Source organism: Canis aureus, chromosome 4 (genome assembly GCF_053574225.1).
Source record: "Canis aureus isolate CA01 chromosome 4, VMU_Caureus_v.1.0, whole genome shotgun sequence".
Classification (NCBI taxonomy): Eukaryota; Metazoa; Chordata; class Mammalia; order Carnivora; family Canidae; genus Canis; species Canis aureus.
Genome location: NC_135614.1, coordinates 25,791,732 through 25,817,862, shown reverse-complemented (window position 1 = coordinate 25,817,862; position 26,131 = coordinate 25,791,732). Strand labels below are relative to the sequence as shown.

General features: G+C 33.8%; 1 protein-coding gene across 7 annotated transcripts in view; it reads left to right on the top strand.

Moving 5' to 3' along the window:
* PPP3CB (protein phosphatase 3 catalytic subunit beta) overlaps window positions 1-26,131 on the top strand; it is a 52,078-nt gene that overhangs the window by 12,299 nt on the left and 13,648 nt on the right. For all 7 annotated transcript variants that reach the window (XM_077895024.1, XM_077895026.1, XM_077895025.1 and 4 more), the window contains exons 2-10: window positions 882-1,082; window positions 1,780-1,904; window positions 5,410-5,521; window positions 7,623-7,768; window positions 8,036-8,175; window positions 8,280-8,357; window positions 8,464-8,558; window positions 11,588-11,713; window positions 23,919-23,996. In XM_077895024.1, the coding sequence (XP_077751150.1) occupies window positions 882-1,082; window positions 1,780-1,904; window positions 5,410-5,521; window positions 7,623-7,768; window positions 8,036-8,175; window positions 8,280-8,357; window positions 8,464-8,558; window positions 11,588-11,713; window positions 23,919-23,996 (1,101 nt within the window). The remainder of the gene's footprint in view (window positions 1-881; window positions 1,083-1,779; window positions 1,905-5,409; window positions 5,522-7,622; window positions 7,769-8,035; window positions 8,176-8,279; window positions 8,358-8,463; window positions 8,559-11,587; window positions 11,714-23,918; window positions 23,997-26,131) is intronic.

Below are 26,131 nucleotides of genomic sequence, written 5' to 3'. Positions count from 1 at the left end.
TACTATGGAAAATAGGCCTTATAGTTTTCTATTCCATTTAACAAATATCAGTTTTAAGGAGTGCAGTTGATAATTAATAAATATGGGAACTGTGGTTTAGGATAAATTTGCAGTGATAGCATTTTATGTGTATTCAAAAAGTGCTATATCAAAAATTTAAATGGAAATGAAAATGATTGGCCTTTGAAAAGAGTGTTAGATGACTCAAAAATGACTCCAATGATAAGGAATACAGTGATGCCAAAGATGAGCATAAAGATTTTGAACGAAAGTGTTTTGTGAAACATGGAGGTAGGAGAAAAAGCAGTATTTCAAAATTATCATGATTTATTCATGCTGTTTTAAATATATATGTGCATTTAAATTAATTTAAATTGTATAATATTTGTTTTATCTATGTCCCTAAAAGTTTCTTTTTAAGTTGGCCAGAAAACATCACTTTTAACTTTCTTAGAAATGTGGTAGTTCAACTCATATTTTGGATTTCTTTCTATTCATGGTTATGTGGTAATAAGTTTACATTTATTGTACTTCATTTAAGATAAAGAGTATCTATATAATATGATTTGAGAGTTCTGCCAAAAAGTGTTATGGCTTAAAGAAAACTAGTTACCCTGAAAGAGCTTTTAATTTTTGAGGAAGTTCATTTCTCTAATAATTCTCAACAAAGAACATGTGGTTATATGTAGATTAATTAAAATATAATTTGATTATTTTTTTGAAAAACCCTTAAAAATATTAACACCTCTATCCAATAAATGAGGAAGAAATAAAAACTCCAGCTTTTCAGGTTTTACTTTTATTTACCTAGATCCACTGATTAGTTTTTATGTTAATATATTAATAATGATCTATTTTTTATTAATTAAAAAAAATTGCAGCTGTACCTTTTCCCCCAACACATCGCTTGACATCTGAAGAAGTATTTGATATGGATGGGATACCCAGGGTTGATGTTCTGAAGAACCACTTAGTAAAAGAAGGTCGGGTAGATGAAGAAATTGCACTTAGAATTATCAATGAGGGTGCTGCCATCCTTCGGAGAGAGAAAACCATGATAGAAGTAGAGGCTCCAATTACAGGTACACTGGTTTATGTTTTGGATATTATTTTTTAAGATTATACCATTATTTAGTTGTCTACATATAAGGCTGTTTACCCTTCAATCTGTGGTATATTCAATTAATCTTGCAAGGACATTATCTTGAATTTCCAAATTATTTTTTCTATTTTTTTTTTGTTTTGTTTTTTTTTTTTTGCCTGTTTTCAGTGAATAAACATGCTCCTAAGTAACCTGAGTATAGAAATTGGTCTAATATACTTTTGTGAAGGTTTCATCAGTTGTGTTGGCCATAATTCAATTTCATTCAACAAATTCTTACTTACTTTGCTATCAATTAGTAGGGGCAAATACCTCAATGTTAGCATAGCAGTCAATAGAAAGCATTGCCTTAGGATGGAGATTTCACTGCCACCATTATAATTTTGTAATCCTAAACCCGATGTGTGGCTTCCTAAAGAGGAAGTTTATAAATTTTAGGTGAAAATTTTGTCACTGACTACCAATTTCATTATTTTTGTTACATCTTGTTCTAGATTTTGAGCACACGAACACCTGGGTATACATCATCCCTGTTAGTACTCTTCATTGACTCTGACTTTCTTCTGAGACCTTTCTTGATAGAATTTACATTATCTCTTATGTAAAAGAAATTAGAACTTAAGTAAAATTTGTTATTTCAGAGTTTTTTTTCATATCTAATAATCTTCTTGTTTCAGTGTGTGGTGACATCCATGGCCAATTTTTTGATCTGATGAAACTTTTTGAAGTAGGAGGATCACCTGCTAATACACGATACCTTTTTCTTGGTGATTATGTGGACAGAGGTTATTTTAGTATAGAGGTAATAATCATATACTGTCATTTAATTTGCTTTTAAGTGTTACCATAGATGATTTCCATTAATTCTTAGTAAAATAAGTTCCTTAAAATACCTATATTGGGTTCTTTTTAATACCTCTGCTATTCTGAAGTTTTTAGGTAAAATTACTGCTTATTCTCTTCTGCTTTTCAAACTATTCTATTTTCTTTGTATTACTTTGTTTATGCAATTGTAATTGCCATATTTCCCAGTGGAAATTATATGCAAACTGAAGGTTCTTTATTGTCCTGTTATCTAGTGGCCCTAAGGAGCTAGTGCTATTTATCTCTCTTCTTGCCCCTACAGGCATTACCCCATGTGAAAAAAGATTAATTGAATTTTCTCTGATTAAATAAAACATACTATAATATTTTTATTGCTTAAACCCTAGTGCTTCTATTCCACCTTCTATAGCTATTAAGACCCAAGTCTTTTGTGTATTGTGGAAGTATTCATTTCTTTTTAAAAAACTTAAGAGGCATTAAAATGACCTGTTGATCATTACTTAACAGTACGTGGTTCTTTTTGCTCCTTTTATTTTTCTAATTATATAAATAAGGTAAATATGGAACAATTTGCATTTTCTAATATATGCATCTCTCTCTTCTTTTTTTAAAATGAAAATGTGGCCATATTATAATGTTGTTCTGTAACTTGCTTTTTTCATATATCCCTATACTGTGATGTCTTTCCAGGTCAGTATATATAAATTTATAGCATTTTGAATAGCCACATTGTATTCTATTGAATAAACAAACCACAGTTAATTTAATGGATTCTTTATTAATAATAAAGTATAGAAACTCAAGGTGTTCTTAATTTTTTGCCATTACAAATGATGCTTCAGTGAGTTAGGTTATTTATATATTTTTGCATACTTGCTAAATTATTTCTGGGGTAGATTCTTAGAGGTAAAATTGCTAGATAAAAGCTCTACTAATAGATAGTTGTGTTGAGCATTTTTTATGTTCCAAGCGTATCCTAAGCACTTAACACACATTGATTAATTAAATCCTCACAACATTATGAGGTAAGTACTGTTATTTTATCCGTTTTATAGATGAGGAACCTGAGGCTTGGAAAGGTTAAAAACTTCCCCAAGGACACATTGTTAGAAAGCAGTACAGCCAGTCTTATTCTAAGCCTGTACTCTTTTTTTTTTTTTTAAGATTTTACTTATTTATTCATGAGAGACACAGAGAGAGGCAGAGGCAGAGGGAGAAGCAGACTCTTCCAGGGGAGCCTGATGCGGGACTGGATCCCAGGACTACGCCTTGAGCTGGAGGCAAATGCTCAACCACTGAGCCACTCACGCCTATTTTTCTTTTTAGAGAGACATAGCAGGGGGAGGGGCAGAAGGAGAGGGAGAGAGAGAATCTCCAGCAAACTCTGCACTGACCAGGACCCTGAGATCATGACCTGAGCTGAAATCAGAGCAGAGCCGTCTAGACACATCAGCCTATACTCTTAACCACTTCTCCCAGTAGACAATTGAATCTTTATCTGGTGAATGCCCATGCTGGTTCCTGTTGTTTATATCCCCTTCTCCAGTATTTTTAACCTCCTTTCTTAGCTATGCTAGGATTCTTCGTGGGGAAAGGAGTTCAGGGCTCTGTGGACCTAAATTCCCTAAGGAATTTTACCTCTGAGTTGTTCTTCCTTTATTTGTAGTTTTGTCATCACCCATCTCAAACTTCCCTCAAAGCTTCAAGGAAACTAGAAGATGGTCTTTCTTAACAGAAAAAGATAGAGGGCTTTGACAAAAACAACAAAATGAACAATTTTAGGAAGCTTATTGGTAACTAAACATATTGGTGTGTATGTCCTTGTATTAGAGTGTTTTGTGGTTGACTCTTAATAGATTTATTGTTAGAAAAGGAAAATAATTAAGAATCACAATAAGAAAAAAAGACAGGTAGAATTTAATAAGTATTTCCCTGGCTTAATTTCTTTTTTTTCCTTGTGAATAAGATGAAGGTGTGAATAGTTACATTTTAATGTACCTTAACTTGTTAAAAATAAAGTTTGTTTTCTTTTTGTATAAAATTCAGTAAACCAAGCTAATTTCCATATGAAATTTCATATGAAATGTCTTTCCTTTTTTTTTTTAACAAAGATTTTATTTCTTTATAGCATTTTTAATAACCACATTGTATTCTAGAGAGAGAAAATAAGCATGAGCAGGGGGAGGGACAGAGGCAGAGGGACACAGAGAATCCCAAGCAGACTCTGTGCTGGGCTTGGAGCTCAAGTTGAGCTCCATCCCATGACCCTGAAATCATGACTTGAGCTGAAATCAGGAGTTGGACACCTAACTGACTGAGCCACTGAGGTGCCCTGATTTTCTTTTTTTTTAAACCAAGTAAGTAAAATGTGAGTTTCTTATGTTAAATCTGTTTAGAGGGGTGCCTGGCTGGCTCATTCGGTAGAGCATATAATTCTTGATCTTGGAGTTGTAACTTTGAGCCCCATGTTCGGTGTAGAGATTGCTTACAATAAAATCTAAAAATATATATATACACACACATATATATAAATAATATAAATCTATTTAGAGAAAAGCATCTGCTAAACTGTTTGTTTAAAAATTCTTCTTATTTAAGAAATTATACTTTCTTTGAGGGGCATCTGGCTGGCTCAATTGGTAGAGCATGTGACTCTTGATCTTGGAGTCATGAGTTCAAGCCCCACATTGGGTACAGAGCTTACTTTAAAAAAAAACTAAAAAAAAAGTTCTTTTGAAACTAATAATACATTATATATTAGTTAACTGAATTTAAATTAAAAGATTTTTTTAAAAGGTAAAAATAAATAAAATTTTTAAAAATTATACTTTCTTTGAATCACTTGGGTAATAAGCACCTACCTCATGTAAAGCAACAAACATACCAACAAAATAAACATAAAAGATGGCTATTGGCCTTCATAAGTCAGTGTGGCATAATGCTTAAGATCAGAGGATCAGAATCCTATCTGCATTACTTAAAAGTTTTCTGATTTCAGATAAGTTAACTTGAACTCTGCTTCAGTTTCCTCATTTGTAAAATAGAGATAATATTACATACTTCATAGGGTTGCTTGAGGAATAAATGAAGAGTACTAAATATATGGTGCTTGATACATTGTAAGTAATAAATTGTAGATGCTATTATTTTGACATTATTTTATTTATTGATATACCTAAGAAGGATACCAATATGCTAATTGTCTTTATAACAAACAATCTGTAAATCTAAAGTAATTAAGTAGATTGACTCATTCAACAAATATTTATTACTCTGCTGCTATTTGCTAGGTACTTTTCTAGGGGTAGAAGATGAGAGGTGAATAAGATGACAAAGTCCCTGATTTCATGGAACTTATATTTTAGTAAAGGACAAAAAGATAATAAAGAGTAATAGAGATTGTAAGGACAATAGAGTTAGATGAAACAACTTAGCTAAATCAAAAGAAAAGGTAAATTCACTTAAAATGTTTTCTTTTGCAGTGTGTCTTATATTTATGGGTCCTGAAGATTCTGTACCCAAGCACATTATTTCTTCTGAGAGGCAATCATGAATGCAGACACCTTACTGAATATTTTACCTTTAAGCAGGAATGTGAGTATTGTCACGAGAAATATTTTCATTTCCTCAGTATTCTTTTGGAGTGATAATGGGTAGTAAGACTTTACAGTGTAACATGTAAGAACAGATTTTGTGTCCAAATATATAAAGCTTTGAGTGTTATTGTCAAGAGTTCTCTGGTGTTTAATGGTGTTTTATTCAGATGTTTTCATTTCATTGTTTCCTATTGAGTTTGATTTTATAGCTGTATTTAGAAATTGTTTTGAGTTTTGTATATAACTTTAATGTTTAAGTGATTTTTTTTCTAACAGGAAGAATAAAAACCAAAAGGAAAAAAAATTATTGTTGCATTGGAGATTTTTGTCCCCCAATATTGAAGCTCTCTCATGAAGATTCTTAAATTATTCATCCTGTCATCATTGCAGATTGTTTCAAACATGCTATTAATGAACTGAAATTCTTAAACCTACAGTGTTTACCCTATTTCTTTCTATTGTTGCTTCTAAGCCAGAAACAACATTATGTAGAGCAGTATTTGACTTTTTTCACACCTTTTAACTATGTGCTTATTAAGTTAATATTCATGACTATATTAAGTTTAGACTTAAGTTCTAAAAGTAGAAGTAATTTCAGAATTATGGAGATTCAAAACATGATCCAGTAAAGATCATATTACTAGAGACTTCCAATAAAAGGAGAAAAATACAGTGGGTGAGTAATGGCAGAAGGCACAGAGTCCTATAACTTCAAGATCAGGTGGGTAATCTAAATGAATAGGTTATGAATAATAACATAATAAAAATAAAAAAAATAAAATAGTAAAAAATAAGGTAATAAATGAATAAAAGCTGAGACTTGGAAAATGCATACTTGACCAAAAAGCAATCAGTTTAAAATTTTATTAAACTACAATGCTGGAAAACAAGGTACTACCAATTTGGAACCTCTGGTTGCTGGATATATATTTTCTCATATTTGAATGTTACAATATTTAAAAGGGGAAAAGGAACTAAGCTCTTTTTTCTTAGATAATTAATAAAACAAACCGCCCACCAAAGTTCCAGCAAAAACATGAAATAGCCAGAAATTTTAAAGATATAAAGGAACAAAGGGATGTATAGGTTAATCTCCTTAAAAGTAAGTGACAGATTTAGTGGAGTTTGTCTCTTGGCTTCATGCTTCACTGTCCATTTTAAGCATTTGTTGTAGATGAGAGGAACCCCTTTGTTCTTCCAACATGAATAAGATATCTTCTTTTTTTTTTATTGGGTGGACCTTGAGTTTTGTTGTGATGATGTAGTAGCCTTGCCTGTAACAACAAAGTAGTCACTGACTCTTAGAATAAAATAAAGTATTAAAACTATTTAAGTATAGTTCTGATTTAGCCTTGCCTGGCCTATAAAGGTAAAGAGTTAAGCTGTTTTAGAGATTTTTTTTTTCGCAAAGATTTTGTTTATTTATAAGAGACACACAGAAAGAGAGGCAAAGACAGGCAGAGGGAGAAGCAGGCTCCACGCAAGGAGCCAGATGTGGGACTTGATCCTCGATCCCGGGATCACAGGCTCCATGCAGGGAGCCTGCTGTGGGACTCAATCCCGGGACTCCAGGATCACGCCCTGAGCCAAAGGTAGATGCTCAACCTCTGAGCCACCCAGGCATCCCTGTTTTAGAGATTTTTAGAGACTATTTGACTTATTTAAGTAATATTTTATGATGATCTGCATATCCATATTAAATTGTTGGGACAGCAAATATTTTGTCTTCATAAGACCAGTAATACTGCCTATTTTATTGATTCTCATAAGGCAAGATACTTCTCTTCTAAAAAAATTGTATCCAGTAAAATTCACTCTTTTTAGTGTTTAGTTCTGACTTTTGACAAATACATAGAACTGCCCCCTACCACAGTCATGATACAAAAAAGTTTCATTATTCCATAAATTTCTTCTTGCTCCCTTTTTTATGATCACCCCTATACCTGCTTTCAACCCATGGCCACCATTTGGTTGTTTTCTGTGTCTTATAGTTTTCTTGCCTTGGTTTTACTAGTCTGTCTGTCTGTCTATCTATATCTATCTATCTTCAAAATGATCAACTAGTAATGTGATTATCAATTCTTTTTTCTTTTTTCTAGGTAAAATTAAATATTCAGAAAGAGTCTATGAAGCGTGTATGGAAGCTTTTGATAGCCTGCCTCTTGCTGCACTTTTAAATCAACAATTTCTTTGTGTTCATGGTGGACTTTCACCAGAAATACACACACTGGATGATATTAGGAGAGTGAGTATATATTGTAGTTCCGAGATGATTTCTATTTATAGTACTTTGTTGGGTAGAGAGTAAAAGCTTCAAACTTCTCTTCACTGCCAAGATTAGGTAATGGTAAAAATTAACATACTGATATTTTAAGGAAATATCTTCTAACCATTCAGAACAATATAGTATGGACAGTATTCAAAGTTGGTACCACTTTCCTGTGTCCATTCTATTCTCACTTTTTGACAAGTTATTTCTGTTCTTTGTGTCTTTCTTTTCTTTCTTTCACAGTTAGATAGATTCAAAGAGCCACCTGCATTTGGACCAATGTGTGACTTGCTATGGTCCGATCCTTCTGAAGATTTTGGAAATGAAAAATCACAGGAACATTTTAGTCACAATACAGTTCGAGGATGTTCTTATTTTTATAAGTAAGGAAAAATATCCAAGATTAAACACATTTTAGTTGTTAAAATAGTAAATGTTTCATATAGAAAACCATTATTTTACTTAATTTACTTTTTTTCCCCCACAGCTATCCAGCAGTGTGTGAATTTTTGCAAAACAATAATTTGTTATCGATTATTAGAGCTCATGAAGCTCAAGATGCAGGGTAAGAATTCTGTTTCCCTGACCCAAATTAACACCTTATGTACAAATCAAACTTAGTAACTCATGATTGATGCTTTACGATGCATATTAAGCTATTTGTTTTACAGCTATAGAATGTACAGAAAAAGTCAAACTACAGGGTTCCCTTCATTAATAACAATTTTTTCGGCACCTAATTACTTAGATGTCTACAATAATAAAGGTAAGATGTTGTTGATAAAAAAATTGTTAAACAACTTAGCTTTTTAATTGACTTATTTTTTTTGAAAATAATAGAAAAGAGGCATTGTTTGAAACTGTAACTATCCAAATCTTGTTATAAAAAAGTATAAGATATAAGGGAGGGGAGAGAACAAGAAATAAAAATCCAAAATGTGAAACTTAAATAATATGTGACCATTCCACAACTTGTTGCTCATAAAAGCTATCTTATAAAAGAATGTTCTGAATTTAGTCAAGAAACCAAACATGATTTTCTCAAACTCCCCTTTCTTAAATCTTTCCCCTTATAATCAAGAGAATGTTTTCTTGTTGCATAAAGCTGCTGCTGCTGCTTTGACCATTTTGTGTATTTGCACTGTATAGTTAATTTAGTTTATCATGTTTCTTGTTTAATGTTCACTGATCTAGATTCTCTTTTCCTTCCTTATTCCCTACTTTTACCTCCACAGTCTTATCATTGCACTCTGAAGATTATAGTTGAACTTTGATTAATTCATTCTGGCCTCCTTTCAGGGATATATTCTTCCCTTTCTTTTCTTTTTACTGTTCTTTCTTCCTTTTTTTCTTAGCATCTTTTTTCTTTACCTTCTATTCCACTAGTTTCCATTCCCTCTTCTTTCCAAATTTGATCTATCTATAATAATTTGATTTCATTTAACTTTGAACATAGATAGCTTATTGACAGATAATACCAAAGGATCTTAATCTAGTTAAGTGTGTGCCAAAGAAATTGAAGATGAGCTTGGGTATGTTTATGTAGTTCACATTTTCAGAAGAGGAAATTAAGAAGCCAGCTCCTGTTCTGTCTTGACATGTCCGGAATTCAGTTGACTATGCCATAGTTTCTAGGGTCACTGGAGCAGATGTGCCAGGAGGAAAGAACAGAAGGTTAAAGACTTTTAAAAGTATTAGAGAGATAATGAGGTCATTGCTAAATATGGGTCATGAAGTTCAAAAGAGAAACAGAACAGTTTCTTTGATTATTGGAGATGATGGTTAAAAGATTAAAACATTTGCCTGAAATCAAATGGTAGCATGCTATATGGTAACTTTGATACAGAATATGTTAAATTTTTTTTTTTTTTTTTAATTTATGATAGTCACACAGAGAGAGAGAGAGAGAGAGGCAGAGACACAGGCAGAGGGAGAAGCAGGCTCCATGCACCGGGAGCCTGACGTGGGATTCGATCCCAGGTCTCCAGGATCGCGCCCTGGGCCAAAGGCAGGCACCAAACCGCTGCGCCACCCAGGGATCCCTGATACAGAATATGTTAAAAAACTTAATACTGTATTAATTACCAAAAAACCCATACCGTTGACTGAGTTGTTCATCTTCAGAAGTTAGTGTTAGTGCAACCTCTAAGGATTATGCCAGTACTAAAATATTCTTTTAAATTCTAGTTTGGTTTACAAATTTCAAAATTTCTAAGGAAGTCACCTAATGATGTGTGTCTTCACTTTTAAGGAGAAATGTATCTAAGTTTTGACTTCATTCTCAAGAACAGAATAGAGTGCTATATTTAACTTTCTACCAGTGCTCTAATACCTCAACTATGACCTCTCCTTGTCAGTGTTACAGGACTTAGTGTTCAGTGCTCAGTTGATTATTGTCTTATTGGTTGTCCTCTGTTAGTTTGATTTACGGGGTAAAGGGATCACTTTTCTGAGTATTCAGAAAAGAAACTCAAACCATTGAATCTGTCTTGTCAAAATCAAATGTCTCTTAGCAATGGTTAGTCTGTACATTAGTGTTAATGATTTGAGTGTTTACATGGTATGGATATGTTTGTAATGTTTCATTCCATCTGTAAAGCAATTTTCTAGATTCTCTCTCTTGTTTTAAAGCTGAAAACTTAAAAAAAAAAAAAATAAAGCTGAAAACTTGGTATCATTCCTTAAATTCTGAGGCTAAGTTTAAAGTACTTTTATTTCATAAGGGAAAGAGTATATTGCTTGTGACTATGTATTAGCTAGAATCCCAAATCTTGGAATTTAATATCTGCATTTTTGTGCTTTTCATTAAAACAGAAAAAAAAGGAACCATCTAATTACTATAATGTCTACAAAGCATTTTACACTTTTTTTTAATACTTTCACGTGAAATACATTCTCTGATCGTAAAACAAACTTCTGAGGTAGTCAAGGTGGACATATTAGTCCTATTTTATAAATGAGAAACAGGTCAGTTAAATGATTTACCAAGCATTACAAAGCTAGTATGTGCTAGAGCTTAGATTAGAATCTAACCCAGTATTCCATAAAATAATACAACCAGTGGCTGAAATCTATGTAGTTAATTTAAGATACTATTTCTTTTCACATATTGAAACTTCAGAAAGATACTTGTAATTGAGATGAGTATGTTACCCTTGGATTATTTGGTTAAATACTTTCTTTTTTGGTATTTTTAATGGAATTTTTTCTTTGAAAAAATATTGAAATGAGATATTTCTTTGTACTAGTTTCACTTGAATTCCCATGTTAAATGAAATAAATACATTCATTCAATCATAAAGAACTATTTTTTTTTCTGGGTTTTGTTTTGCTTTTGTTTTTGTTTTTTGCTTTATTACCATCAGCTAGACTTTTTAGGTTGCCCATAACTAAAAAGATCCTTTTAAATTCCTCCAACTTGTATGAACTTTTAAACCTAGAAAATTGCTCATTGCCATTCTATGTTATATCTAAAAATTGAGTTTTCACAATTTTGGATTTAGTGCATGTTCGTCATTGATTTATAAAGTAAAACATTCTAGAAATAATCTGGAAATTTCATTAATAATAAATATCGATCTGACTATGCTCTACATAAAAGTGTGTTAAAAACAAAAATGCATTATTACTAAAAATTAGTTCCTGTCTCCCTCTACTAGTCCTCATTCAGTTCACCCCTTGATTCCCCACCCCTTTAAAACAGTTTTTTTTTTTTTTTTTTTTTTGCTTTTATATGTGTTAGAGCTTTGGAGCTAAAGACAAATTGTTACATTCACATTCGAACTTATCTTACAGCTGCTGTATTAAAGTATGAAAATAATGTGATGAATATTCGACAATTTAACTGTTCTCCACATCCTTACTGGTTGCCCAATTTTATGGATGTCTTCACATGGTCTTTACCATTTGTTGGAGAAAAAGGTATGATTCTTATTTTTTTTTTTAATGTTTTATTACTGTTACATTTACTCCAGTTTACTATCAGAGGCACATACTTGCTAAAGGAAACTGAAGTCTAGTTTCACTGTGGGTTCAGCTCTACTTGTGTCAGTGGGTGTGGATATGAGAGCCTCAAAGATATTTTGGTTAGCTGTTTATAGCCCCCATGTGAGGGTGTCTGGGGGACTGGGAGAAGACTTATAAATAGCCTGATGTTGTCTTCAGCTGTTGGGTTTTCTTTCTGTTTTTCTTTAGCTTAAATCTTTTATGAAGGAATGGAGGGATAGCTTTGCTTTGAAATGGACACTTCTGCGCATTTTAACACCACTTTTGGGGGATGTCAGAGCAATTTATGGGGGAATTTAATAACCCTAGTTTTGGGTAGTGTTAGTCGTAGCATTCTATACCTTGAAAATGATAAAGAGAAATTTAGGTTCAAACCTAATACTACTTCTTGTAAAAAATATATATACAAATTTAGTGGTAATGCTTTCTGATAATCTCCAATAATACTGTATTAGTATAGGGGCGCTTGGGTGCGTCAGTGGGTTAAGCATCTGCCTTCGTCTCAGGTCATGATCCTGGGATTGAACCCTGTGTCAGGCTTCCTGCTCAGCCTACTTCTCTCTCTCCCACCTGCTTGTGCTCTCTCTCGCTATCTGTCTCTCTCTCTCTCTCTCTCAAATAAATGAATAGTCTTTAAAAAATAAAATATTAGTATATACTTAATAGGCTTTTTAAGAGAACATAAATGCTATTTAAGAAATTTTGTTTTTTTTTCTAGTTGTGTAGAATTTTTAGGATTTCCTTACTTTATCACATTCTTCTTTTCCATTTTAGTGTTAAGTTTTCCACAAGGCAATGCCTCAGTTTCCATATGTGGAAAATAAGAGTATGAGAGTACAGACATGATTTTAAAACTGTTTATATCTCTATTTTTTCTCACCTCTTCCATGTTACAAAATGTTCCTTTCTGTTTGGGATATGTTATTTCTGCCAACATAATTTGGAGTTCTAAAATACAGAATTAATACTTAAACTTTATATGTTAAACAGATTTTTTTGTAATTTGCCTTTAGTCTTCATCAGTTACTCAGTAGGTCACCATTAAGTTAATATGGAGATAGAATTACCCACTTTAGCATTTGAGAAGGGGGCCAGTAAAGGGCTTAGGTGCAAGGGATGCATTACACTTATAACCTTCTATCTTTGGTATATGAGAAATAGTTCAATCATAGCATCATCGGGCTAAAGGGAATTTAAGAATTCATCTTGCTCATTCTCCTGCCTTCAGGCTAGACTGCAACTCAACTATTTTAATGTAATATGAGTGGGGTGGGGGGTGGAAAGAAAGGAGAGGATGAGGTAGGAAGAAAATGGACATTTCATAGATTTTAATTTGATTCCCTAATACCTCCACAATAAGGAAATATTTCATTATTTTTAGTCTAAATATTTGTGCTATGAATGTTTAAACAAGGAAAGAAATAGAGATAATAGCTTTTCTCAACTAATGTACCTATCAAAAACCAGGACATCATAAAATTTTAGAACTAATAGTGAACTTAATAATCATGCAGTCTGGCTCCTCTTGAGAGATGAGGAAATTTAATCTAGTTTCTGTGGATCTGTCGTAAGTGAAGATGGATAATCAGTAGGTTTCTATCTGTTCCCCACATTTGAAGTCTGCTACTAAGTAATCTTTTGTTCTTTTTTTTTTGCCACTGTAAATCATCTTATAAGATGAGGAAGTATTCAAACCTTTTGACCATTTTTGGTTTTTTTCCTGTGGATCTTTTCCAAAGTATTCATGTCTTTCTAAAAATATGAAGCTCAAATTTGAACATTATGCACAAATAGAATCTTAACCAATCTTGAGCACAGTATGATTTTTTCAGACTCTTTGCATATTCCATTTTATTACCTGTTAGCCGTTTAGATAGCCTAACTACTTGATTCTAATGAAAATTTTCTTCTTTTGTGAGTAGCAGCAAATGATATCACTTGTCCCACTTTGAAAAAGCCAGCTTGGGGACACCTGGGTGGCTCAGCGGTTTGGCACCTGCCTTTGGCCCAGGGCATGATACTGGGGACCCGGGGTCAAGTCCCGCATCGGGCTCCCTGCCTGCTTCTCTCTCTGCCTGTGTCTCTGCCTTTCTCTCTGTGTCTCTCATGAATAAATCAATAAAACCTTAAAAAAAAGAAAAGAAAGAAAAAGCCAGTTTGACTCTGATCCAGTCTCTGAGGAGCAACTAACCTAAGCCAGATGCTTCCTTAGAGGCTGATTTAATCCTAAAATTAGATGAAATCTGTGGTTTTTAACCTTCTGGGGGCTTTTTTTTTTTTTTTTTAAGTTTTTTTTTATTTGAGAGAAAACGTGCATGTGCAAGGGTTACACATGTGCAAGTTCGAGGAGTGGCAAAGGGAGAGATTCCTCAAGCAGACTGTCTGCTGAGCGTGGTGCCTGTTGTGGGGCTGAATCTCATTATCCTGAGATCATGACATGAGCTGAAATCAAGAGTTGGATGCTTAACCGACTGAGCCACCTAGGCACCCCTGGGACTTTTTATTTCTTTAAAAAAAGTCCTGTGTTGGAAAATTTCCAACATATACAGAAGTAGAGTGAATAATATGATGAGTTGCTACGTACCAATTACTTAGCTTGAACAATTATCAACTCATAGCCAGTGTTGTACCATTTATATCTCCATCCACTGTTCCCCACCCCACAGTTTAATTATTGGATCATATTTCAGCTATTTCTTTTGTAGCTATAAATATTTTAGAATGAATCTCTAAAAGGTAAGGACTCTTTCTTATTATTAAAGTAACTACACAAAAGCTTTTATTAATTTCTTAACACATACCCTTTTGGGAATCTGATGAAAGTTACGGACTTTTGCCCCAGAAAAATTCATGTACAAATATGTGTACATTTGTACATAAACATAACATTTTCAGGATGCTCATAGATCTGAAGTGAATTGGTAAGCCTCTCTCAGGGCCTTCTAGTATACTGGCCCCAATTTAAGAACTCTGTTCTAGAGGATCCAATATAGTGTGATCTTCCATAGAAGGTCATACATGTAATATTTATTCATTTAGTAGATTTTGGGGGGAAAGTCTGTTATATTCAAGTTACTAAGGATACAAAAACACAAGATCTAGACATTTTAGAGGACTTAAGATATATAAATAATGTTAATGTGTGATATGGTAAGTGCTCTAGAGAAACATAGTTTTGTAGGAATTGAGAGGAGAGGTAGATTATATTTGTCAAAGTAGTATTTGAACCAAGGCTTGAAGAATGGTGGAACTGGAATTGTGCTGGTAGATATGAGCAAGAGAATTCTGGGTAAGGGAACTTACTAAGCCTAAGTCAGAAAGCAAGAGAGCATAAGGCCACTGACAAATGTTGAGGGGTTCAGATTGATTCACAGTTATGATGTATGGAAGACAGTAGTATAAAAAGAATGAAAAGTTAAGTTGGGGCTAGATCATGAGGATCTTGATCACCACACAGAGAATTTGGAACTTTGGTGGGAAGCAATTGAAACAGAATATGACCCTGATAATCATTTAGAAAAATTGATGAAAAGGACTGGAAAAAAAGACTAGAAGTTGGGAGATCTGTTGTGAAGCTCCATCAAGAGTCAAGTGGAAATATAATGAAACCCTAGTAGCATTAGAAGTAGACATCAGGGAAACACCTGAGTGGCTCAGCGGTTTGGTGCCTGCCTTCGGCCCAGGGCGTGATCCTGGAGTCCCAGGATCAAGTCCCATGTTGGGCTCCCTGAATGGAAATTGCTTCTCCCTCTGCCTGTGTCTCTGCCTCTCTCTCTCTCTCTCTCTGTGTGTCTCTCATGAATAAATAAATAAAATATTTTAAAAAAGAGCAGGGGAGAACTGCAAGAACTATAGAGGTAAGATCCGTAAGACATAACAAGATTGCATGTTGCAGGGGAGGGATGGTTGAAGTTGAGTTGGATGTTTTTAGTCTGGTAATATTGCCATTAGCATTCTCTGATGAAAACCTGTTATTTAAACAACCCCTCAGTCTAGTTATACTGCTCTTGATCTTCATTGGGATTGCTTAGCCTTTGACCTTTTTATTTTCTTAGATCCCTCCTCACCACTCTTCTTAACACACCTTCAAACTCCTTTCTCTCTTTTTTTTCTACTTCATGTATCTTAAACATCTTAGCTCTAATAAATGCAACCATCCATTTTCTCCATTCTTATAGCCAGGGTATAAAGCTCTGCTAGAGATATGAAGTGGTACCACCCTTTGATTGCTAGCATTGGCTGGGCTCTTGATAGTACCCCAAAATTCTTTGTGTCACTAGTCTTCTTCCTTTTCCTTTCCCCCTTGGACATATTCTCAATTGAATTTTTTTTTCTATTAAATATTCTTTTAGTAGCCACTTCCCTCACTCTCAGAGGAAACATATACCACTAGTGGGAGCTTTCTCTATGTACTGCTCCTCTGCAAAATTGCACTCACCTTGAATTCTTGTCTTGTTGAAGAGGTGACCCTTCCATCGACAGCTAATCCTTCTAATTTGATTTTGGATTCCATTATGCTTCTACTTTTTCAGGAAACTTGCTTCATCTATTAGCTCTTCTATATCTTTAAACTCTCTCTACTAAGTTCTTTCATAAATTGTTCAAATCCATCTGATCTTTAAGGATAAAAGACATTTCCCCCTTTGTTATCTTTCTTTGGCTACTGCTATGCTGTTACTCTCTTGCTTTTTCTTCAGAGGATGAAAGTACTATATGCTTAAAAGCTACTATTTATTATTCATAAATGACTTCTGGTAGCTTTGAAGATAAACCTTAATGTGTCATACAAAATCTCTTTGGACCTTTCTTACTCTTTCTTCAGTCTCATTTCTTTATTTCTTGTCTTAGTTCCTGTGTTCTAGCCATAATACAGAATAACCAATTCCTGAATATGTTATGCTCAATTAACTTTCATGCCTTCATATTGTGTCTTTATTATTTTTGTAGCTTTTTAAATGAAAGTTTTATTGAGATATATCCCATACAGGTAACCTGTCCTACAATTTAATGTTTTTAGTATATTTGTGCAGTTGTGCAATGATCACTAGTCATTTTTGAAACATTTTCATCATCCTCCCAAAGAAATCCTGTGTCCATTAGCAGTCACTCTCCATTTCTTCCTGCCTCTCCTTGCTGGCCTTAGGCAATCATTAATTTATTTTCTACCTCCATAGATTTTCCTAATCTGGACATTTCATATAAATAGAATTGTATAATTTGTGATCTTTTGTGACTAGCATATCTCTATAATGTTTTCAAAGTTTATTCATGTTGTAGCATCAATTAGGACTTTGTTCCTTTTTGTGAACAAATAATACTGTATTATATGAATATACCACTTTTAAAATAAATTTATTTTGGGTGTGGAGGGTAAAGAACGGTTTATTTCAATTCCAGCGTAGTTAATACACAGTGTTACATTAGTTTCCAGTGTTACAATATAGTGATTCAGCAATTCCATACGGTATTCAATATTCATCAAGAGAAGTGTACTTTTAATCCCCTTTACCTATTATACCCATCTCCCCAGCCACCTTCCATCTGGTAAACCATTAATTTGTTTTCTACACTTCAAGTCCGTTTTTTGGATTTTCTCTCTTTTTTTCCCCTTTGTTAATTTTTTTGTTTGTTTGTTTCTTAAATTCTGCAGTGGGTGAAATTGTATAGTATTTGTCTTTTTCTGATTGGCTTATTTCGCTTAGCCTTATAGCCTCTAGATCCATCCATGTTGTTGTAAATGGCAAGATGTCATTCTTTTTTATGACTGGATAATATTCCATTGTACGTGTGTGTGTATGTGTTTGTGTGTGTGTATGTATTTATACTTATTTATCCATTCATCTTTTGAGGGACACTTGGGCTGCTTCCACAATTCAGTTGTTGTAAATAATGTTGCTATAATCATAGGGATGCATATATCCCTTTGAACTAGTGTTTTTGTTTGGGGGGTGTGATTATTAGATTGTAGGGTAGTTCTATTTTAAATTTTTTGGGGGAACCTCCATATCTTCCACAGTGACTGCACTAGTTTGCATTCCCACCGACAATGCAAGAGGGCTCCTTTTTCTCCACATCCTCACCAACACATGTTGTTTTTTGTGCTTTTGATTTTAGCCATTCTGACAGGTGTGAAGTGATATCTCCTTGTAGTTTTGATTTGCATTTCCCTGATGATGAATGATGAGTATTTTTCATGTGTCTCTTAGCCATCTGGATGTCTTTAGAGAATTGTCTGTTTATGTCTTCTGCCCATTCTTTTTTCTGCCCAGTTTTTAATTGGATTATTTGGGTTTGGGTTGTTGAGTTGTATAGGGTTTTTTTAATATATTTTGGATACTAGCCCTTAACAGATATGTCATTCGGTAGGTTGCATCTCATTATGGATTTGTTTGCATTTCCCTGAATGATGAGTGATATTGTATACCACGTTTTGTCTATCCATTCATTAGCTGCAAGACATTTGTTTCCACTTTAAACTATTATAAATGTGCTGCAATGAACATTCATGTACAACTTTTTGTATGGACATATGTGTTTATTTTCCTAGTAGAATTACTGGGTCATATGGTAACTTTATGTTTAACCTTTTGAGGATCTGCCAAACTGTTTTCCAAGGCAGCTGTGTAATCCTACCAGCAGTGTATAATGGTTCCATCTTTTTCATATTCTTGCCAACATTTGTTATTATGTATATTTTTATTATAGCCATTATTTTGGATATGAAGTTGTGTCTCATTATGGTTTTGATTTGCATTTTCCTAATAAATAACAGCTTTGAATATATTTTTATGTGCTCTTTGGCCATTTGTTTATCTTCTTTGAGGAAATGTTTATTTAAATCCTGTGTTTATTAGAAAATATTTTTTTAATTGAAGAATAGTTGATATACAGTGTTATGCTAGTTTCAGGCGTACAACATAATCATCTGACAATTATGTACACTATAGAATACTTACCATAAGTGTAGTTAACTGCCACTATACAAAGCTATTACAATATTATTGCCTATATTTCCTATGTTGTACCATTCATCCCTGTGACTTATTTTCTTTTATAACTGGAAATTTGTACCTCTTACTCCCTTTCATCTATTTTGCCTATCCCACTGTCCTCTGACAGCCATGAGTTTGTTCTCTGTATTTATGAGTCTATTTTTGTTTTTGTTTTGTTTTGTTTTTTAGATTTTACATGTAAGTGAAATAACATGGTATTTGTCTTTTTCTGTCTGACTTAATTTCAGTTAGCACAGTACCGCCTAGGTCCATCCATTTTGTTGCACATGGCAAGATTTCATTCTTTTTTTTATGGCTGAGTAATATTTCATTTTGTATACATGCCACATCTTCTTTATACATTCATCTATCAGTGGACACTTAAGTTGCTTCCATATCTTGGCTATTTTAAATAATGCTTCAATAAACATAGGAATGCATATATTTTTAAGAATTAGTGTTTTTTTTCTTTAGGTAAATCCTCAGAAGTAGAATTATTGGATCGTATGTTATTTCTATTTTTAATTTTTTTTGAGGAACCTCCATAATGTTTTCCAAAGTTACTGCACCAATTTGCATTCCTACCAACAGTGTATGAGTTCCCTTTTCTTCACATTTTCACCAATACTTTTTTCTTATCTTTTTGATACAAGCCTTTCTGACTCATGTGAGGTAATATATCTCATTGTGGTTTTGATTTGCATTTGTTGAACATATTTTCGTGTGTCTGTTGCCCCTCTGTAGGTCTTCTTTGGAGAAATGTTTATTCAAGTCCTCTGCCCATTTCTTAATGGGATTGGTTTGGTTTTTTGGTGTTGAGTTGTAGGGGTTCTTTATATATTTTGGATATTAACTCCTCATTGGATATATCATTTGCAAATATCTTCTCCTATTCAGTAGGTTGCCTTTTCATTTTGTTGGTGGTTTCCTTCACTGTGCAAAAGCTTTTTAGTTTGATACAGTACCAGTGGTTTATTTTTGCTTTTGATTCCCTTACCTAAGGAGAGATCCAGAAGAATATTGCTAAGGCCAGTGTCTGAGAGTTTGCTGCCTGTTGTCTTTGAGGAGTTTTATGATTTCAGGTCTTACTTTTAGGTCTTCAATCCATTTTGAGTTTATTTTTGTGTATGGTATGAGAAAGAAGTCCAGTTTCATTTTTTTACTTGTAGCTATCCAGTTTTTCCAACATAATTTATCACAGACAGTCTTCTCTTATGTATTCTTGTCTCCTTTGTTATAGATTAACTGACAGATAAGCATGGATTTATTTCTGGGCTTTCTATGCTGTTTCATTGGTCTATGTGTCTTTTTTGTGCCAGTACCATATACTGTTTTGATTACCATAGCTTTAAAAGTATATTGGCCATTTGCTTATCTTCTTTGAAGAAACATTTATTTAAATATTGTGTTCATTTTTAAATGGGTTTTCTTTTGGGATGCCTGGATGTCTCAGCCGTTGAGCATCTGCCTTTGGCTCAGGTCCTGATCCCATGATCCAGGTTCGAGTCCCACATCGTGCTCCCTGCATGGAGCCTGCTTCTCCCTCTGCCTCTGTCTCTGTGTTTCTCATGAATAAATAAATAAAATCCTTAAAAAAATTAAAAATAAATAGGTTTTCTTTTTATTACTGAGTTGTAAAAGTTCCTTGTATATTCTAGATAGAAGTTCCTTATGAGATATATCATTTGTAAATATTTTCTCTTTAGGTTGTCTTTTCACTTTTTTTTTTTTTTTTTTTTTTTTTATGATAGTCACACAGGGAGAGAGAGAGAGAGGCAGAGACACAGGCAGAGGGAGAAGCAGGCTCCATGCACCGGGAGCCCGACGTGGGATTTGATCCCAGGTCTCCAGGATCGCGCCCTGGGCCAAAGGCAGGCACCAAAACGCTGTGCCACCCAGGGATCCCTGTCTTTTCACTTTTTTTTAATTTTTATTTTTTTGTCTTTTCACTTTCTTGATGGTGTCATTTGAAGCATAAAAGTTTTAAATTTTGATGAATTCCTATTTTGTTGTTGCTATTGATTATGTTTTGGGGTTGTGTTTAAGAAACTTGCCTGATCCGAACTAAGGAAGATTTTCCTCTATGATATCTTCTAAGAGTTTTTTGGTTTTTTTTTTTTTTAAAGACTTATTTCAGAGAGAGAGCACAAGCATGAGCATGGGGAGGGGCAGAGGGAGAAGCAGACATCTCTATGAGCAGGGAGCATGACATGGATCCCGGGACCCTGGGATCATGACCTGAACAGAAGGCAAATGCTTGACTGACTGAGCCACCTAGGCACCTCTCTTCTAAAAGTTTTACAGTTTCAGCTTTTACATTTGGGACTTTGATCTTTCTTTTTTTAAGAGGGAAAGAAATAGTGGAGGGGTTGAGGGTGAGGGGCAGACAGAAAGGGAGAGAGAGAATCCCAAGCAAGCTCCACACTTAGACCAGAGCCTAATGTGGGGCTCAGTCTCACAACTCTCAGATCGTGACCTGAGCTGAAATCAAGAGTTGGATGCTTAATCTATTAAGCCACTCAGGTGCCCTGGTCTTTGATCCATTTTGAGTTAGTTTTTGTGTATGGTGTGTAGTGGGGGGGGTTCAACTTCATTCTTTGGCATGTGAATAGTCATTTGTCCCAGCACCATTTGTTGAAAAGATTGTTCTTTCCTCCACTGAATTGTTTTAGCATGCTTTTCGAAAATCAGTTGACCCTAAATGTGTGGTTTATTTCTGAACTCTTAGTTCTGTCCCATTGATATTTGTGACTACTTCATAGTTTTTCTAACTTACGATTAGAATGCTTTATCTCTCCACCTGACAAATTACTACTGCATGATTCCTCTATCAGAAGCCTTTCTTTCCCCTGCAGGTCTTTTTCTATAACTCTGCATACTTACAGCATAGGGCTCATTACTCTTCTGTGGTATGTGTGGTGTGTATGTGTGTGTGTATATATATATATATATATATATATATTTTCTATAGTAATTGGTAAACTTCTGGAAGGTAGAGACTGGACCTTTTTTACATTTGATTCCCGGAGCTTTAGCACAGTGGCCGGTATGTGGTGTGCTATTAATATATTTATAGGAGGAATAATAGGAGCAGTATTGAATTTTGTTTTGGATGTGTTCATTTCTAGGTGCTATTAGGACATCCAGGGGCTTATATTTAATAGACATTTTTATTTATTAATTGAAATTTGTTTATACCTTTCTTTTTTAAATTACTCATTTGTCAAATATTTATTGGATTCCTGTTGTGTACCGACCGATGTACTAGACTCTGAGGTATAACAGTAAACAAAACATCACCCTGCACTCATGAAGCTTTCATTCAGGTAGGAGAAACAGACAAAATAGTTTAAGACGGTTGGCAGTAAAACTATCAAGGAAATCTGGAGACTAAAGGAGATGTCAAGACTATGATACAGACTCTGGAATCATCTTCACAAAGGTGATACTTGAAACTGTATAGTTATAGATGGAATCACCAAGAGATTGAGCATATAAAATCACCAAGAGATTGTGCAAAGAGACTCTTGAGAATATCTAAGTTTAGGGAGGAAATAGTCTGTAATGTAGGAAAATCAAAAGAGTAGAATCTTGGAGACTTAAGGAAAAAATATATAGAATGGTAAAAGAGGAACAAGCCTAAGAAAGAACCATGGGTTAAGGTTGTTACTCATTCATAATCTTAAGAATTAAATTTTTGGAGGACTTGCTAGAGTCAGTTTTTTAAAAATTAAATCCTGGGGGCGCCTGGGTGGGCTCATTTAGTTAAGCAACTGACTCTTGATTTCAGCTTAGGTCATGATCTCGGAGTGTGAGATCGAGCCCAACGTTGGGTTCCACACTGAGAGTGGAGCCTGCATTAGGATTCTCTCTATCCTTCTTTTTCTCCCCCTCCCCACTCACGGGTGCTCTTGCTCTATCTCTCAAAAAAAAAAAAAAAGTTTCTGGGGCTTTTTTGAAACAAACTGTGCTGTTTTTTCTTACTTTGTAAGAAAATGCTATATCCATAAAAGAAGAATTTAAATGTATACATTTAGATGTTACTCATCTCTGTGCGGCTTCATTTTTTTCTGAGACCTGAAAACATATTCTGTACAGAATTTCTCTCAGACTGGTAATCCATGGAATTTCTTTCTTTCTTTCTTTTCTTTCTTTCTTTTCTTTCTTTTCTTCATTTCTTTCCTCTCTTTCCTTCCTTCCTTCCTTCCTTCCTTCTTCTTTCTTTCTTTCTTTCTTTCTTTCTTTTTCTTTCTTTCCTTCCTTCCTTCCTTCCTTCCTTCCTTCCTTCCTTCCTTTCTCTCTCTCTCTCTCTCTCTCTCTCTCTCTCTTTCTTTCTTTCTTTCTTTCTTTCTTTCTTTCTTTCCTTTTTTTTAAAGATTTTAGGGCAGCCTGGGTGGCTCAGTGGTTTAGTGTAGCCTTAAGCCCAGGGCGTGATCCTGGAGACCTGAGATCGAGTCCCATGTCGGGCTCCCTGCATGGGGCCTGCTTTTCCCTCTGCCTGTGTCTCTGCCTCTCTCTCTCTTTCTGTCTCTCATGAATAAATAAAATATTTTTTTAAAAAAATATTTTATTTATTTATTCATGAGAGACAAAGAGAGAGGCAGAGACATAGGCAGAAACATAGGCAGTGGAAGAGGCAGGCTTCCCATGAGGACCCTGATCAGGACCTGAGCCAAAGGCAGATGCTCAGCCACTGAGCCACCCAGGTGTCCCCATTGAATTTCTTTCCTTTTGAAAACGTTGGTTTTTTTTTTTTTAAAGAATTAATTAATTAATTAATTATGAGAGAGAAAGAGAGAACATGTGTGCCTGGAGGGAAGCGCAGAGCGGGGAGGGAGAGGACGAGAGAAAGAATCCCAAGTGGACTTTGTGCTGAGCTTAGAGCCCATCATGAAGCTCAATCTAAAGACGCTGAGATCATGACCTGAGCTGAAACTTAATGGACTGAGCCAACCAGGTGCCCCAAACCTTGATATTTTTTAGTTTCTTTGTTCCTGCTATCAGAATGTATGTCTTCTTGGGTTAAAAATCATTTGACCATTATATGAATAATTGCTGTGCGTATATATAGACAGTTGAATTTTGGTCTGCTGCTGTGTAACTGTTCCTTTTTTTTCATTTTTGAATAGTGACAGAAATGTTGGTAAATGTTCTGAGTATTTGCTCTGATGATGAACTGATGACTGAGGGTGAAGACCAGTTTGATGGTATGATTATTCACTTTACTATTTTTTATTGTGAAATGGTATTATTTAACTACCCAGCTTCAATATACACTCTTTTGCAAAATGTAGTCATTGCTCTCAAATGGCTATGCCATTTGATAAGTGTTAAGACACTTTTTCAGATACTGTTTATGATTTTTTTAGTGATTTTACTTTTTTTCTGTTGGTGTGGGGAAGAAGATGAATTTTGGGAAAGGGGAAATATGGAAGAACAGAAGGAAAGGAAAATTGAAAGTACTAAAGAATGTGGTTCTTCATGAATATGGACACCACTTAGAGGGGGGATAAAAATGCTTTTAGTTTCATTGGTATCGTCTTCTTAGTGCATTAGAAACATACCTGAACCCTCGATTTGTTGTCAGTTTTTTCCCAAAAACTAAAGTAGGCTGTTCCCAACTTATGAGTGGCTTTGTTTTAAGAGACCACTTACTAGTTTAGTTTGATTTTCAGAAGCATCTTTTTCATAGAAACAATGTTAGACATGGCTGTTTATCCTTATGTAAGCCAACCAGCCTATGTACTGATTACATTTATAGTATTTAATATCATAAAAACAAAATTCCTTTAATTTTTATGTCTTGAAATTTTTATTTAAAACTTTTTAAAATTTAAAACTTTTAAATTTAAATATTTTTAAAAATGTAGGTCACTGAAAAACAAAAATGTGAACTTAAAGCTAAGAGCTCTTTCTTTCTTTCTGTATGCTCCTCACATCTTTGATGTAGCATTCTTTTCATAGTTATAATCAGTATGTAATTGCTTCCATATATTAAACGTGATCTACATATTGGTACAACTTAATAGCTACCTATTTCTAAATATATTAATATATTTTTCATAGTATTTTCATAGTTAATCTCATGTTGTTTGACACTTGTGGTTGGCTTTCAGTTACCTTGTTATGAATGACATGCAGTACATATGTTTGTACAATAGTATTTCTTGGGATAAATTTCTTGAAGAGAATTACAGAGTTATTATGTTTTAGCTTCATTATTTTAGCTATGAATTTGCCAGATTACTTTGCAGAAGAATTGGACCAAGATGAAGTACTTTTAGCAATAAATCCACAGGCCTCTTTCTGCACAGGCCCACCTCAATGGGTTTTGGTCATATTTACTTATTTTTCTTAGTAGCTACATAGTGAATTACACTTGGTTTAATTTACATTTCTTTGATTTTCTAATGATTTTTAATTTAAAAAAATGTAATTTACTGTTTACTTTTTCAAGTGTATAAACTATACATCTCATTTGACTACTTATTAAGTACAATCTGAGTAAAAACTATTTAGAAATTTCCCTGCTTACACACAAGTTTAATTTTTAAACACTGTTGTAAGCCCATTTGTTAAAAGTACAAAGTGACTGTGCACAGGTGTCTGCTATTGCCATCTGTTGGTGGCAAGCCGAGATGTGCTTTTATTCTGGCTTATAGTTTTGTGAACTAAATATATTTTATTTATAAATAAAATATAAATATAAATTTATTTATATCCATTCTTTTTTGGTTTGGATAATAGGCATTAATGAGTAATATTTATTTTTTCTTATTTTAATTCTCCTTTTGATATTTGTGTAGAGGTATTAGCTCTAACACATTTCATTGTATCTGTCTTTTACATAAAATTTTTAAGTAGTTATAATTAAATATTTTTTCCTCTGTTCTGCCACCTTTTCTCTTTAGTTAGACTAGGTCTGAGTTCAGATACTAGTTTCTCATAGTGGCTATATGACCTCAGGCAAATTACTTAGCTTTTCTGAGTCTCAGTTTTTTATCTTCAAAGTGAAGATGATATTATGTACCTACTTCATAATCTTACAGGTATTGATATAATTACTGAAATAATTTTGTTCATAGCTCACTGATTTCTTCAGATAAGGTTTTTTGTTATATGTCAAATATTTAAAATATATAATTTTTTTTAATCTTCCTAGATGCAGATAGATTTAATGAGATACCAATTAAAACTGCTACTAGCTATTTCATAGATTCTGTTAGCATCTGCATCTAGGAAGGTTTTTAAAAAATATTTAGTTTTCTAAACTAAGATCAAGATATTTTGCTCTATATAATTAGTTCATTTACTATAATTACTGCATTTAATATATTGAATA